Source organism: Bos taurus, chromosome 10 (assembly GCF_002263795.3).
Source record: "Bos taurus isolate L1 Dominette 01449 registration number 42190680 breed Hereford chromosome 10, ARS-UCD2.0, whole genome shotgun sequence".
In the NCBI taxonomy this organism is placed as follows: Eukaryota; Metazoa; Chordata; class Mammalia; order Artiodactyla; family Bovidae; genus Bos; species Bos taurus.
Genome location: NC_037337.1, coordinates 75,470,258 through 75,485,314, shown reverse-complemented (window position 1 = coordinate 75,485,314; position 15,057 = coordinate 75,470,258). Strand labels below are relative to the sequence as shown.

The following is a 15,057-nucleotide window of genomic DNA, read 5'->3' as shown; positions in this document are numbered from 1 at the left end:
ACATACTATCATTACATAGTACATCTTCTTAAACCGATCATCTGTAGATGGGCATTTGGGTTGTTTCCATGTTTTGGCTCTTGTAAATAGTGTTGCTATAGTCAAGGCTATGGTTTTTCCTGTGGTCATGTACGGATGTGAGAGTTGGACTGTGAAGAAAGCTGAACACTGAAGAATTGATGCTTTTGAACTGTGGTGTTGGAGAAGACTCTTGAGAGTCCCTTAGACTGCAGGGAGATCCAACCAGTCCATTCTGAAGGAGATCAGCCCTGGGATTTCTTTGGAAGGAATGATGCTAAAGCTGAAACTCCAGTACTTTGGCCACCTCATGTGAAGCATTGACTCATTGGAAAAGACTCTGATGCTGGGAGGGATTGGGGGCAGGAGGAGAAGGGGACGACAGAGGATGAGATGGCTGGATGGCATCACTGACTTGATGGACATGAGTCTGGGTGAACTCCGGGAGTTGGTGATAGACAGGGAGGCCTGGCGTGCTGCAATTCGTGGGGTCGCAAAGAGTCAGACATGACTGAGTGACTGAACTGAACTGAACTTAAACATTGAGGAACATGTATCTTTTTGAATTGGACTTCATCTTTTCTGGATATATGCCAATGAGTGGGATTGCTGGATCACATGGTAGCTCTTTTTGTCCTTTTATTAAAAAAAAAAAACAAAAAGAGCTACCATATGATCCAGCTACCATATGAAGACCACTGATCTTCCCAGTGGTCACGTACGGTTGTGAGAGCTGGACCGTAAAGAAGGTGGAGCACGAAAGAGTTGATGCCTTTGAACTGTGGTGCTGGAGAAGACCCCTGAGCGTCCCTTGAACAGCAAGGGGATCAAACCAGTCAATCTTAAGGGAAGTTAACCCTGAATACTCATTGGAAGGACTGATGCTGAAGCTGAAACTCCAGTATTTCGGTCATCTGGTGCAAACAGCTGACTCATTGGAAAAGTCGCTGATGCTGGGGAAGATTGAGGGCAGAAGAAGAAGAGGGTGTCAGAGGATGAGATGGCTGGATGGCCATGCAATGGACATGAACTTGGGCAAACTTCAGGAAATGGTGAGGGATAGAGAGGCCTGGTGTGCTGCAGTCCTTGGGGTCGCAAAGAGATGGACAAGCTGGGCAACTGAACAATAGCAACATGATAGCTCTTTATTTAGTTTTTTAAGGAACCTCCATATTGTTTTCCATAGTGGCTGCACCAATTGGCAGAACCTGCATTTTTGACAAGCAGGCACTGGGAAAATTTGGGAAATACAGGTATTTCATTTGTAGTTGAATGAACATCTAAATATGATCCTTAGGGAAATTTATATTGTTCATGAGTTTATTGTATTTGATGTAAGAAATTTCAGCTTAGCAAGTGTGATGATGATTACTAAGTGTTCATTGAAATCTGTTCACTCTTTCTTTGGGCATATAGCGAACTTCTCTAAGTGTGGCCTAGGGTTTACCTTCTCTCCAAAGAAATATAAAGAGATGTCATGCCTGCCACTTGCAGACCTGGCCCAGATCATCACTCCTTGCCCTCCATATCCTCGCATATTTTGTCTAAATATAGAGCAACACAAAGTCCTACCCAACAGCAGAATCACATGAAGTCATACGAAGTCACATGAAGTCGTATGAAGTCACATAAAGTCTTTTGCTTCATATGTGCTCTACGTAGCTATTGTTAATTTGAGAGCAACAGGCATTGGCTAGATGAAGCAGACAAAGTATTTTTAAGAAGTATGTCTAGGAAAGACTCATTTCGGTCTTGGATGTGGTTACTGGGTACTGAGAAGTAACCAGAAACCTAATAAGTTCTTGCTGCTGCTGCTAAGTCGCTTCAGTCGTGTCTGACTCTGTGGGACCCCATAGACAGCAGCCCACCAGGCTCCCCCGTCCCTGGGATTCTCCAGGCAAGAACACTGAAGTGGGTTGCCATTTTCTTCTCCAATGCATGACAGTGAAAAGTGAAAGTGAAGTCGCTCAGTCGTGTCTGACTCTTAGCGACCCCATGGACTGCAGCCTACCAGGCTCCTCCACTCATGAGATTTTCCAGGCAAGAGTACTGGAGTGGGTTGCCATTGCCTTCTCCGAATAAGTTCTTGAGAGAACTGCATTTCCAAAGAAACTCCAAACTTGGACTAAATGCTCTTATGACTATAAAAATAATACGTGAGCCATGAAATTGTACAAGCAAGAGGCAGGCTGTGAAAGTTGTGTGACTCTTAAGAAAGACAGAGTCCCTGAGGTCCAATTCAGATGTGTGTCATGAAGGATAATGAAAGAGGAAGAACTCCCCAGAGACCCAAGCTAGGGGAAGTTCAGAATAATGGACAAAGAAATTCCTCCTGGAGAACAACATAAGGGTCAGTTCAAGAAATGTCTCCCACTGCTAGGTCAGGGAGTCTTCCCAACATTTGCTATCTGGATTCTTTTATTGCTATGTCTCTCCTATTCTTTTCTTTTCTGAAAGGGGGTTTGAGTATTTTTGTTATCTCATCTCTTCTATCATTGGCTGAGAGGTGACCGTATATATGGGGGAGATAATGAGTCTTCTACTGACCACAGGAACCGTGTCTCCATCAAATGGAAAGGACCAGGCATCACTTGCAGATGCTAGATTTCAACCTTCTTCACTGAAATATTGGACTCTGTGATCCCTCTTGAGAAAAATTTTGTTTTACATGTAGGAAAAAATGTGCAGGAATATTTGATGGCTAGAGAGTTTGATGCAAACAGAGATGGCTAGATTCCATTAAAATTCATTCTTCCCCCTTCTGGGCACATAGGTGGATTTGTTTTTATTTCCCAGCTTCCCTTAGACATAGGTGTGGCCTCATGACTAAGTTATCTGCTTTGGAGTTTGACTGGAAATGATGTCTGTCACTTCCAGGCCTGGTACATAAAACTTTCCATGCAAGCCTCTCCACCTTGCTCTTTCTCAGTAGTCTGGTTGGATGGGAGATCTTAAGGGATGGTGGGATCACAAGATGCAAAGAACCTGGGTCCCTAAATGACTGAATGAAGGAAAGTAGCCCAACTGACATGAATACCTATTCAGGACCATAAATTAGCAAGGTGTTAATCCCTTACATGTTTGGATCTATTTGTTAGAAAAGGTTAGCGTATCCTAACTAACAGTGAGTTTTTGATTAACGTGATTAGCTCTAAACCTACACATTGCTTACATTGTTTATTTACTGTTTCATGGCCTCCACTTACTTCATTACAAGTTATTTAACCTTAGCAAATTGGTTAATAACTTTGAAACTTGGTTTCCTCATCAGTCAAATTTAGGAACATTAATATCTCATAGGATCATTATAAGGATACAATGAATTGATGTATGAAAACATCTCAAAATATGCTCATAGCAAGGACTTTGTAAGTGTGTAGCTATTGTTGTTGTTGTTAGTACATATTCTAGTAGCATTTGGGTTTTGTAATTAAATAGTACCACACTGCTTGTAGGATTACAGGTGGCCATAATGAAATTCAAACTGAGACTGTGAATGAGGAACATCATAAATAAAAGCTGTATTGTGAACCAATACAAAATGCTGAATGAATACACATGAATAGGTCCTTTTGTCTGGTGAGAATTAGGCACATCCAGAAAGTTGGTGGACTTCAGAGTATTCAGGAATGATGCCAGGCCACTCAGTGATTCACAGTGGGTCCCTATTGAGTTCTCGGTGGAATTTATCTTGACTGAGTTACACCCGGAAAATTAACTGTTTGGATTCTGCTAACTAACCAAGGGATGGCATTGATTTCTGTTTGTGGGAAAGTAAATTTTCAGCCTTATTAGAACCTGTGTCTAAACACAGAGGGTAGGACCTCTGTAGATCCTTGTGATCTTGTGCTCAGAATTGGTGAGTGAGATGATTTCTGTTGAGCTTTCATACCTGTCCTTTCCTCAGAGGCCTCACGTGAGTTGCCCACCTTTCTGTTGCCTTTGTGGAATAGGCCAACTACATTACAAAACAAAGGTATTCAGTGTACTGGGCCATTCTGAGCCAAGTTTTCTCTTTGCCCCACAACAAGAGGGAGTGATGGCAGACTCTGAAAATGCCATCCTGGAAATGAAGTACTGATTACCTGAAGCCCAACTTTGTTGGGCAATCAGTAGTAAACTTTATGAAGGGTTTCCTAGCTTGGGCAGTGAAAGGAGCCAGGCTGTGTGGAACTAAAGTCTTGGTCTCAGGGAGTCTGTGCACTGAAGCCTGAATTGGTCACAGGCCTTGGTTTGTTGCCAGCTAAATCTGGAATGCAGGAGGGTTATGAACTGCAGATGGAGTTTCTAATCCCAGGAGCATGACTTTTCTTGGGTCGCTATGGTCACAGATACTTAATTCTCTATTCCCCTCTTCTCTTCTTTCTTAGTCCTAAGAGATGAAGCTCACAGTTTACTCCTCTGCAGTATGCTTTGGCTTTCCGAGTATAATTTCCACCCCTGAGCCTCTGAATGTGCTTGTGCTCATAGGCATCACAGTGTAGACTGTGGAAGGAACTATCTGTACAATTCCTATTACAGTACCTTTGACGTGGCCTCCAAGAGTCCAGAAAAACATCGGACACTCATCGCACTATCACACTGCCTCACGAAGAGATATTGGAGAGTGGAATACCTATAAGATATTGGGCTTTTGAGCATCATGTTGGATTTTTGAACAGAGGTTTGACTGGCCCATTCTTATCTCCTCTTTCACATACTTCTTTTATATTTTTGCCTAAGGTTAAAAGCCTGGTGATTTATTTCATAGTCCCAGGAGAGGTGTTTTAGGTTTTCTTTTGGCTTACAAAAAATGAATCTCATCCATTCTCCAGAGACTCGCAGGTATCTTTGGAAAGAACAAAAGAGAAACTCCTGAGTAAATATTCCCAAAGGGGCAGAACTGTGTCATAACACTGTGTAGGTCTGGGGCTTTGTTTTATTTACTCTTTATTATTTTTTTCCTTCTGGATTGGACATAGTTTCCTCCCAATGCTCTGGCCATTAGGGTTATGATGGAGTCTACCTTGGACCAAAATCATCATTTAATTAGGAGGAAAAAAGTTTAGAATTGACTTTCAGCTCTCTGTGAAAACAACATCCTTTCACATCTCACTCAGCTGATAGAGCAACGAACTGCTTTTCCCTTTTCCACAAATTGTGTTAATTTCCTGCATAGGCAGCCTGGGTTTGCAAATAGTGATGACATAAATTTTTTAAACACAGGTGGTTTTCCTAGAGAGATGGGTGATAGGTGAAAGAGCCACAGACATGACTGATTCTCATACAGAGGATAAATGAAATGGTGAATGAGGTACGTCAGGCAGAGGCTTTAACTTGAATGGGATTCTTTTATGCAGCCACACAGATCAACAGACAAACCACAAGCATGATCCAACTCAACATACAATCTAACTAAACTAGAAACGGAAGTGTTATCCTTATGACATATGTGGTGTGAAACATTAATTGATACTACTTTATCAGTGAGATATCTACCACAAAACTCAAAGCTGTAAATAAGATGAAGCCAGGATGGGGGAAGAAATATGGTTATTCTGTGGTAAGCTGTGAAATTTCTAAAGGTTGTTAGGACATCTCGAGTCATCATCAGGAGTAGGAAACAGTGCCCAGAGATGTTTCTTAGGCACATCTGTGGACTTTTTAACCTTCCTTTAACTGCCCCCATTTTTTAGACCTAGTTCTTAGTTGAACTTGGAGTTATTCTGGAACATGCTCTTTTATAAAGAACTATAAATGAGTGGGCCACTTAAAATTTATGTAAACTTTTAAATATAATATAAGTGGAGGAATCTGAGTATATCCTGTCTGTTTCCAAATGAAATTTATACATTGAATACATTGGGCTTCCCTGGTGGCTCAGTTGGTAAAGAATCTGCCTGCAATGTAGTAGACCCAGTTTTGATCTTTAGGTTGGGGAGACCCCCTGGAGAAGGAAATGAAAACCCACTCCAATATTCTTTCCTGGAGAATTCCATGGATAGGGAAGCCTGGCAGGCTACAGTTCATGCAGTTGCAAAGAGTCCGACACGACTGAGCAAGTAGACATGACATTGGCCCATTAGATCAAGAAAATTCAATGCTGTATTATAATTCCAGTAGAGATAAAATGATTATTTAAAATGTGAAAAAATAGTTCAAAAATATAATATATTTAATAAATATTTTATATGTTTCCTTTCTAAAGAGACATCTATTGGACTGACAATTTGTTCATTTATTCATCAAAGTTTTAATGGACCAGGAATTTATCTAAGCACAGAAGGAATGAGATAATTAAGACATTCTAATTCATTGATTCAGTAACTGTCTATTGCGAGCACACTGGATTTTGAGTTCTATTTTATTTATTTATTTTTTTCCTAATTTTATTTTATTTTTAAACTTTACATAATTGTATTAGTTTTGCCAAATATCAAAATGAATCCACCACAGGTATACATGAGTTCTATTTTAGAAGATGGAGATAGAGCAGAGAATAAGACAAAGCCCTTGCCCTCATGGAGTTTACATTCCAATGTAGGATAAAAATAGTAAGCAAACAAATATAAGAATAATGTCAAGTAGTGTTAAATCTTATGAAGAAAGACGAAGCAGGATAAAAAGTTAAAGAGTGACTCTGTGGCATGCGTGTTTGTGTTTGTGTGTGTGAACGCATTAAACAATGTGATCAGTTGAGACTGAGGGGTTCTGGAGGAAATAAGGTCAGGTTGGGGGAAGAGCAAGAGCATAACCTTCAAGGAAAGATGGAGTTTGGTGTGGCTGAAGAACATCAAGAAGGCTGGTGTGGCTCAAGCAAAAATACTGCAGAGCAGAGTGTTAGAACTGGACGTTGGAGAGATAACAGGGGCCGAGTCTCGGAGTGCCTTGGAGACTGTGATAAATGATGGAGTCTTAGGGTGAAGGGAGGTGATTGGTGGATTTGGGGCTATGGGTAGTCCCTCTGTGAAAAACTGGCTGGAGGGGGCCAGACTGGAAGCAGGGAACTGGGAAGTGATGATAGCAGTTTGGATGAGAAATGATGGCGGCGTGGACAAGAATGAAAGCAGAGGAGTGGTGAGAAGTGATCAGGCTTGAGATGTATTTTGAATATTGACCTGATTTGTAGTAGGAAGGGGTAATAACTAGTGGTTTGGATAGAGCGATGTGGAGGGTACTGTCAAAGGGAGAAAGGAGTTAAGGATAATACCAAAGTTTTTGTTCTGAGCAACTGGTTGGGAAACAGTAGTCATATACTTCTATTGGGAAACTAGGGGAGGAGTAGATTGGGAGAATTAAAAAAATTCTGCTTTGGACAGGTTAAGTTTGAGATGTCTATTAGATATCCAAATTAACAGTTGGATATATGAATCTGAGTCAGGTTTTTTTTTTTTTTTTTATGGTAGAGATATACATTTTGGAGTTATCAGTGTATAAACGGCATTTAAGTCCATGAGACTAGATACAATCAACTTGGGCACAGATAGAGAAGACAAGGGAGAGACTGAATATTAAAGTATGCTGATGGATAGTGGTAGGGAAGAGATGGAGAAGGCAGCAGAGGAGATAGAGAATTGCCATTGAGGGGAATAAAAACTAGGAGAATGTTATATCTTAGGAACCAAGGAAGTGTTTCAAGAAGGAGAGTATAAGCCATAAGAAAAGCCCCCAAGAGACCAAGTAAGATGAAGACGGAGAGTTTTTTTTTTTTTTCCTTTTTGGCCACACTACAGCTTTTGGGATCTTAGTTCCCTGACCAGGGTTTGAACCTGGGTCCTTTGCAGTGAGCACTTGGAGTCATAATTCCTGGACCATCAAGAAAGTCCCAATAACATAGACTAGAACACTGGTTTTGATAAGACACGACCCTTTCTTTCAGGAGTTTATAGTATAGTGGCAGTGGGGAAGTGAGGAAACAAGCAAATCGCTCTCAACTGTGGGAGTTGTGTTCGAGCAATGTTGACACATTTCTGGACATGAGTTGAGGAAGGAGCAAGGAATTTTCCTGGGGGAGTCAAGGGAAGCTACGTTGAGCAGATGTACATTTTTTTTTTGGCAGATGTACTTTTGGATTCTGGTAGGTAGGATGGAGGGAAAAAAACCAAGATTCATAAAACTTAAAAATATTTCTTTTCTAGTTGGTTGTTGATTTTTTTACAATCACTCGGGCAAAACTAATATTTCCTCTCAAGTGAATACCCAACTACAATTACTCCATGTAGACATATTTATCAATTATCAGTAAACATGATGACTATATTATAAGGACAATATACACATTCAATCATACCCTGTTCCATTTGGAGGACACTCTTGTAATAATATTCTTCCTAGTTGTAGCCTTTATCTTTTAATTATACTTTAATTCCTTTTCATAGCTGTGTTTAAGTGTAGAGACCCTATTCTTTTTTCTTATTGAAGTATAGTTGATTTAAAGCATTGTGTTAATTTCTGCTATACAGCAAAGTGATTTAGTTATACATGTATATATAATTTTTATATTCTTTTCCATTATGGTTTTTCACAGGATATTGAATGTAATTCCCTGTGCCATGCAGTAAGACCTAGTTTATTTATTGTATATATAAGATTTTGTTGTTTAGTTGCTAAGTTGTGTCCGACTCTTTGTGACCCCTTGGACTGACCCCATGCACGCCAGGCTTCTCCATCCTTCACTATCTCCCAGAGTTTGCTCAAATTCATGTCCATTGAATTGGTGATGCTATCTAACCATCTCATCCCTATGCTTAATCATAGTAGCTGCTATGTACCTAATACTTACCAATGTAAGACACTGTTCTAAGAGCTACATGTATTTATTTTGTTCTCATGACCTTAATATCTCTACTGTCCCTTTAAAAGATTCATGACAACTGAGGCACAGAGAAGTTGAACGACGTACTTAAGGCCACACAGTAATTGCAGAGTCAATATTAGAATTGGGCTGTTTGGCTTCAGAGCACACTACTTTGAGAAGTATGCTGATGTGACCATACTATTATATCTTTACCTTTCTAAGATAGGTAGTTATTAGGGAAAAATCTGTGTAGCTCATGAAATTCTCCAGGCCAGAATACTGGAGTGGGTAGCCTTTCCCTTCTCCAGGGGATCTTCCCAACCCAGGGATTGAACACAGTCTCGCACATTGCAGGTGGATTCTTTACCAGCACAACCAGAAGGGAAGCCCTTTCACTTATTTAAGGGATAGGCTCTCTTTGACTTGAATGTTTCTGAATTCCTTGACTTCAGTTTTCCAAAGATTCAGTAAACTAGTTGCAGGTTGTCACTGCAGAATGAGCCAGTAGGACCCAGGGACTAGATATTGAATACTTCTCCACATGGAGAAGAGATCATGAGCTCTTCTACAGTTGACTGTGGATTTTCATGTGACTGTGTCCAGGTTTACATTCAATCAGTTTGTACATGAAGAGGATGGTGGTAAAGAGAGTTAGGTAGGGTCTTTGTGGTGGCGAAGATCCTTCTACTGATGAAAATGTTCACTTCACTTGGCTTCTAGATGTATATGGCTCACATCTTTATTTCTCTTAAAGATGTGAGATACTGTGGATTTTAAAAAGGTACAAATTGTAAGCTTGTGAGATACTGTGGACTTAAAAAATGTACAAAGTGTAAAAGCAACGATGTTTGGGAATGCCTATTATGAGCAAAAGAACTGTACAGAACTGTACAAAAAAGATCTCCATGACCCAGATAATCACGATGGTGTGATCACTGACCTAGAGCCAGACATCCTGGAATGTGAAGTCAAGTGGGCCTTAGGAAGCATCACTATGAACAAAGCTAGTGGAGGTGATGGAATTCCAGTTGAATTCCAAATCCTAAAAGATAATGCTGTGAAAGTGCTGCAGCAATATGCCAGTAAATTTGGAAAACTCAGCAGTGGCCACAGGACTGGAAAAGGTCAGTTTGCATTCCAATCCCAAAGAAAGGCAATGCCAAAGAATGCTCAAACTACCACACAATTGCACTCATCTCACACGCTAGTAAAGTAATGCTCAATATTCTCCAAACCAGCCTTCAGCAATACGTGAACCATGAACTTCCAGATGTTCAAGCTGGTTTTAGGAAAGGCAGAGGAACCAGAGATCAAATTGCCAACATCAGCTGGATCATCAAAAAAGCAAGAGTTCCAGAAAAACACCTATTTCTGCTTTATTGACTATGCCAAAGCCTTTGATTGTGTGAATCACAATAAACTGTGGAAAATTCTGAAAGAGATGGGAATACCAGACCACCTGACCTGCCTCTTGAGAAATCTGTATGCAGGTCAGGAAGCAACAGTTAGAACTGGACATGGAGCAACAGACTGGTTCCAAACAGGAAAAGGAGTACGTCAAGGCTGTATATTGTCACCCTGTTTATTTAACTTATATGCAGAGTCCATCATGAGAAACACTGGGCTAGAAGAAGCACAAGCTGGAATCAAGATTGCTGGGAGAAATATCAATAACCTCAGATATGCAGAGGACACTACCCTTATGGCAGAAAGTGAAGAGGAACTAAAAAGCCTCTTGATGAAATAGAAAGAGGAGAGTGAAAAAGTTGGCTTAAAGCTCAACATTCAGAAATCTAAGATCATGGCATCTGGTCCCATCACTTCATGGCAGATAGATGGGGAAACAGTGGAAACAGTGTCAGACTTTATTTTTTTGGGCTCCAAAATCACTGCAGATGGTGACTGCAGCCATGAAATTAAAAGACACTTACTCCTTGGAAGGAAAGTTATGACCAACCTAGACAGCATATTAAAAAGCAGAGATATTACTTTGTCAAGAAAGGTCCCTCTAGTCAAGGCTATGATTTTTCCAATAGTCATGTATGGATATGAGAGTTGGGCTATAAAGAAAGCTGAGCACTGAAGAATTGATGCTTTTGAACTGTGGTGTTGGAGAAGACTCTTGAGAGAGTCCCTTGGACTGCAAGGAGATCCAACCAGTCCATCCTAAAGGAGATCTGTCCTGGGTGTTCATTGGAAGGACTGATGTTGAAGCTGAAACTCCAATACTTTGGCCACCTGATATGAAGAGCTCACTCATTTGAAAAGACCCTGATGCTGGGAAAGATTGAGGGCAGGAGGAGAAGGGGACGACAGAGGATGAGATGGTTGGATGGCGTCACCGATTCAATGGACATGAGTTTGGATAAACTCCGGGAGTTGGTGATGGACAGGGAGGCCTGGAGTGCTGCGGTTCATGGGGTCACAAAGAGTCAGACATGACTGAGCGACTCAACTGAACTGAACTATGAGCAAAGTATTGCTTTGGTAATAGTGGCTGTGATATCTTGAGAGCTAAAGCAAGGAATAGCCAAAATCTAGGATCTTTAATGCTCAAATAACAGCAAGTATGTATACAACTGAAACAAAATAATTTGTTCCTGGTGAAATCTAGAGGTGGTCCAGCCTTTGTTTCCTCTCTGATGTTTTTTACAGGCTGATTTTACCTCTAAAGACAGTTTTATCCTTTTTATTTCTGACACTGTGCTGTAATTGGTTCACCCAAAAGTTGGAGATGGGATATGTAATTTAAAATTATTTATTTACTTATTTTAAATTTGGCTGCATTGGTTCTTAGTTGCAGCAAGTTGGATCTTTCAGTGAAGCTTGAGGGCCCTCTGGTTGTGGCATATGGGCTTAGTTGGCCACGGCATGTGGGATCTTAGCTCCCCAACCTATGAGTCCCCTTCATTGCAAGGCAGATTCTTAACCACTGGACCACTAGGGAAGTCCCATGAACATGCAATTTTTAAAAGCACTCGAAACCTTGTGGGTTCTATTTTTTTTTGTTAGCAGTTTTTGAAACTAGGTAGTCTTTTGGACTGTAACGAGATCAAATCAGTCAATCCTAAAGGAAAGAACCGTGACTATTCATTGGAAGAACTGATGCTGAAGGTGAAACTTTGATACTCTGGCCACCTGATGCCAAGAACCAACTTATTGTAAAAGACCCTGGTGTTGGGAAAGATTGAGGGCAGGAGGAGAAGGGGATGACAGAGGATGAGATGGTTGGATGGCATCACTGACTCATTGGACATGAATCTGAGCAAACTCCGGTAAATAGTGAAGGACAGGGAAGCCTGGCATGCTGCAGTCCAAGAGGTCACAAAGAGCTGGACAGGACTTAGTGACTGAATGATAACAACAATCTGCCAGTTCCCTAGCCTGGGAGAAAGCAAATGTAGAATAAATAACCTTTGCTAAGATGTTTAAGGTCAAGATCCTAATAATTTTCTTAAGTTGCAGACCTAATCTTACAATTAGATTTTTTTTTCTCCTCCGAGTGAAAGTCTATCTGCACTTCTCTTTTTTCTGTTCTCATTCAAAGGTTCTCCTCTGGGCATGTATGTGTATGTGCTTAGTTGCTCAGTCATGTCTGACTCTTTGTGACCCTATGGACTGTAGCCCACCAGGCTTGTCTGTCCATGGGATTTCCCAAGCAAGAATACTGGAGTGGGTTGCCATTCCCTTCTCCAGGGGATCTTCCCAATCCAGGGATCAAATTCAGGTCTCCCACATGCAAGCAGATTCTTTACCGTCTGAGCCACCAGGGAAACCCTTCTTTGGGCACAGCCACTATAATTTCAGAAAAGCTTAAGGGAATTAGCATTCAAATTTGCTCCTAATTTCTACAAATATAGAAAAACCTGCTAGGGAGTGGATACTATTTTCACTGTGGTTTTCTCCCTGTCTGCTATGTAATAGTGTCATAAATCAGGTACATCTAGCAGGAGGAGGAGACGTAGGTGATTGTTTAGTTCTGGAAAAGAAGCTACTTTCTACAGAAAGGATTTCAAATAGCCCCACAGCAAAGCCAGCACTCAAACAGGTTTCCTGTGGGCTATTTCCCCTCCGCTGCTCTGGACCCAAAGCCAAAGTGAAGAAGAGAAACTTCCCTATCACAAAATCTCAAATCTCTGGTACCTCAAGCTGATCTTATAGTGATCAAGCAGTTTATCATGTTCCAAAAAGTTGTAAAATCTAGGCTATTGTAAATTAAAGCATTTTATGAATTTGCTTTTAAAAAGTTTAATCGGATTTACTTTAGAGATTAAGAGAAAAATAAGAGTCAAAGTGGAAAAAATTAGATAAGCGATCACATGAGAAACTTTGGAACACTCAATATAACCAAAAGAATTAAGTTGTAACTACACTATCTTAACTGTCAGACCTTAAAATATTTTATGCCATATTTTGTGCTTTCGGGACATACGTTGAAATAATTAAGAAATTTTATATAAATCTTTATTTTTTACTTTTAAAACATATTGATTAAAAACCTCTTTTAATTCAAAATACAGATTGCCTAACATATTTAAAATCTTTGAATACTTTTTCTTCAATCTACTTCCATAGGAAAATGAAAGTACATCAGGATAGCACCAATTGTTATGGAAAAATGAATGTTCTAATGCTACTAATTTCAGCATTTCATTTATAAATGGCATGGGGTGAATATATGAGAAGTGGCAAGAACACTTCTTTCACCGGTTGTGCAACTAGTGGGTTTCTTTTTTTTTGTAAAAGAGAATTGTGACGCACCACATTGTTAATCAGCTATACCCCAGTACAAAAAAAAAAGGTAAAAAGAACTGAGATGCAATTGCACTACATTTTATAATGTTCACAGTAAAGAAAGTTGATGAATCTTCAGGCAAATATTAAGTAACATCTGTAGCCCCAAAGTCTAGACGGCAATTCAGCGTATTTCCCCAGCATTATTCATTTGGTTAAAGCAGAGAAAAGGGTTACAATAGAAGTGATATACAGGTTGTTCTAACAACAGCAAAGACCTTGGTTGCTGTGACGCCCAGCTACCTGGCTTCCGCCAGGCCTGCACCCAGTACTGACAATGGAGATAAGCCAGGCCCCTCTGAAGCAGGGATGTTACCTCCCACACCTTGTGACCCATTCGCAGGGGTGGGTTTCCCACTTTTCTTACCTGCGTAGTGATCGAACACAGTGGGCACGTATTCCTCGGGGAAGGCGTCGTTGGCGTAGCTCATCAGCAGGCAGGTCTTGCCCACGGCGCCGTCCCCCACCACCACACACTTGAGCATCTTTTTCTCCTCGTGGCCACCGCAGCCGCAGCTGCTGTCATTTCCCTCCTGGCAGTTCATGCTCGCGGCTCCAGCTGCTGTGACTGTGCTGTGGTTGTTGCTTCTCCCACTTCTTCCAAAGCCCATGAAGCCTGCGGCAGGCTTGAGATCACTCTGCCTTACTCGGAGTAACTGGGATCCTGCAGACTTGTCCAAGGTGGCTGGCACATGCCCTCTCACTTACCATACTGATCAGGACAGGTAACGCACTGGGGAGAGTGATTAAAAGCATCTGTCCCTTTCCCCCATCAGTTCAAGTTAAGAAATCCTCATCTTCACCGAATTCAAGGGCATTCCTGGGAGTCTAGAAATTTCAACAGCTCGAGGGTTTCTCTCTGGTCCCCTGTTCTCCAAGCCTGAGGGAACTCACTGGAATTTTGCTAAATCTTCCCCATTTTCCACTTCACATCTAACATGGAGGAAAGCTGGGCTTTTTTAATGGAGTTTTTCCTTGCTTCCTCCAGCTTGCCGAGTGTCAGGAAATCATGGGTTTCCTGCTGCATTCCATATTAGGATCAGTGGGCTGGAGAAGGCTGCAACAATGGGAGCTCTGTGTGTGTGTGTTTGTACTTCTGGGGAACGGTGCCAGGACATGGAGTGGGAAAACTCTAGGGGTCCCACTGCAGACTCAAGCTGTCAGACTTCCTGTTTCATCCAGGGCTGGAGAGCCTGTTTGCCTGTGGCTGGCTGGGAAGAGGCTGACGAAAGGATGAAAACCCCGGAGTACTGTCTGCCACAGAAACACAGGGAGCCACACCAGCCGTTCTAGGATAATATATGACATCATTCCTCACTGAGTCACCAGTTAAAAGCTCTGCAAATTAAAACTGGACAGTTCTTCACATACTTAAATGAGAAACTGTAAGAAATTTGTTCTGGCAATAAAGAAGAAAACCTTCCAGAGTTTCACTGTTTCAAAGGGAAATGTTCTTGTAGATTGTAGGT

At 41.1% G+C, this 15,057-nt stretch overlaps 1 protein-coding gene across 1 annotated transcript in view; it reads right to left on the bottom strand.

Annotated features, from left to right (window-relative positions):
* Positions 1–14,151, bottom strand: part of RHOJ (ras homolog family member J) — a 93,468-nt gene extending 79,317 nt beyond the window's left edge. Inside the window, exon 1 of the mRNA NM_001083498.1 lies at positions 13,956–14,151. Within this exon, the coding sequence (NP_001076967.1) occupies positions 13,956–14,133 (178 nt within the window). The 5' untranslated portion in view covers positions 14,134–14,151. The remainder of the gene's footprint in view (positions 1–13,955) is intronic.
* Positions 14,152–15,057: the final 906 nt, after the last annotated feature.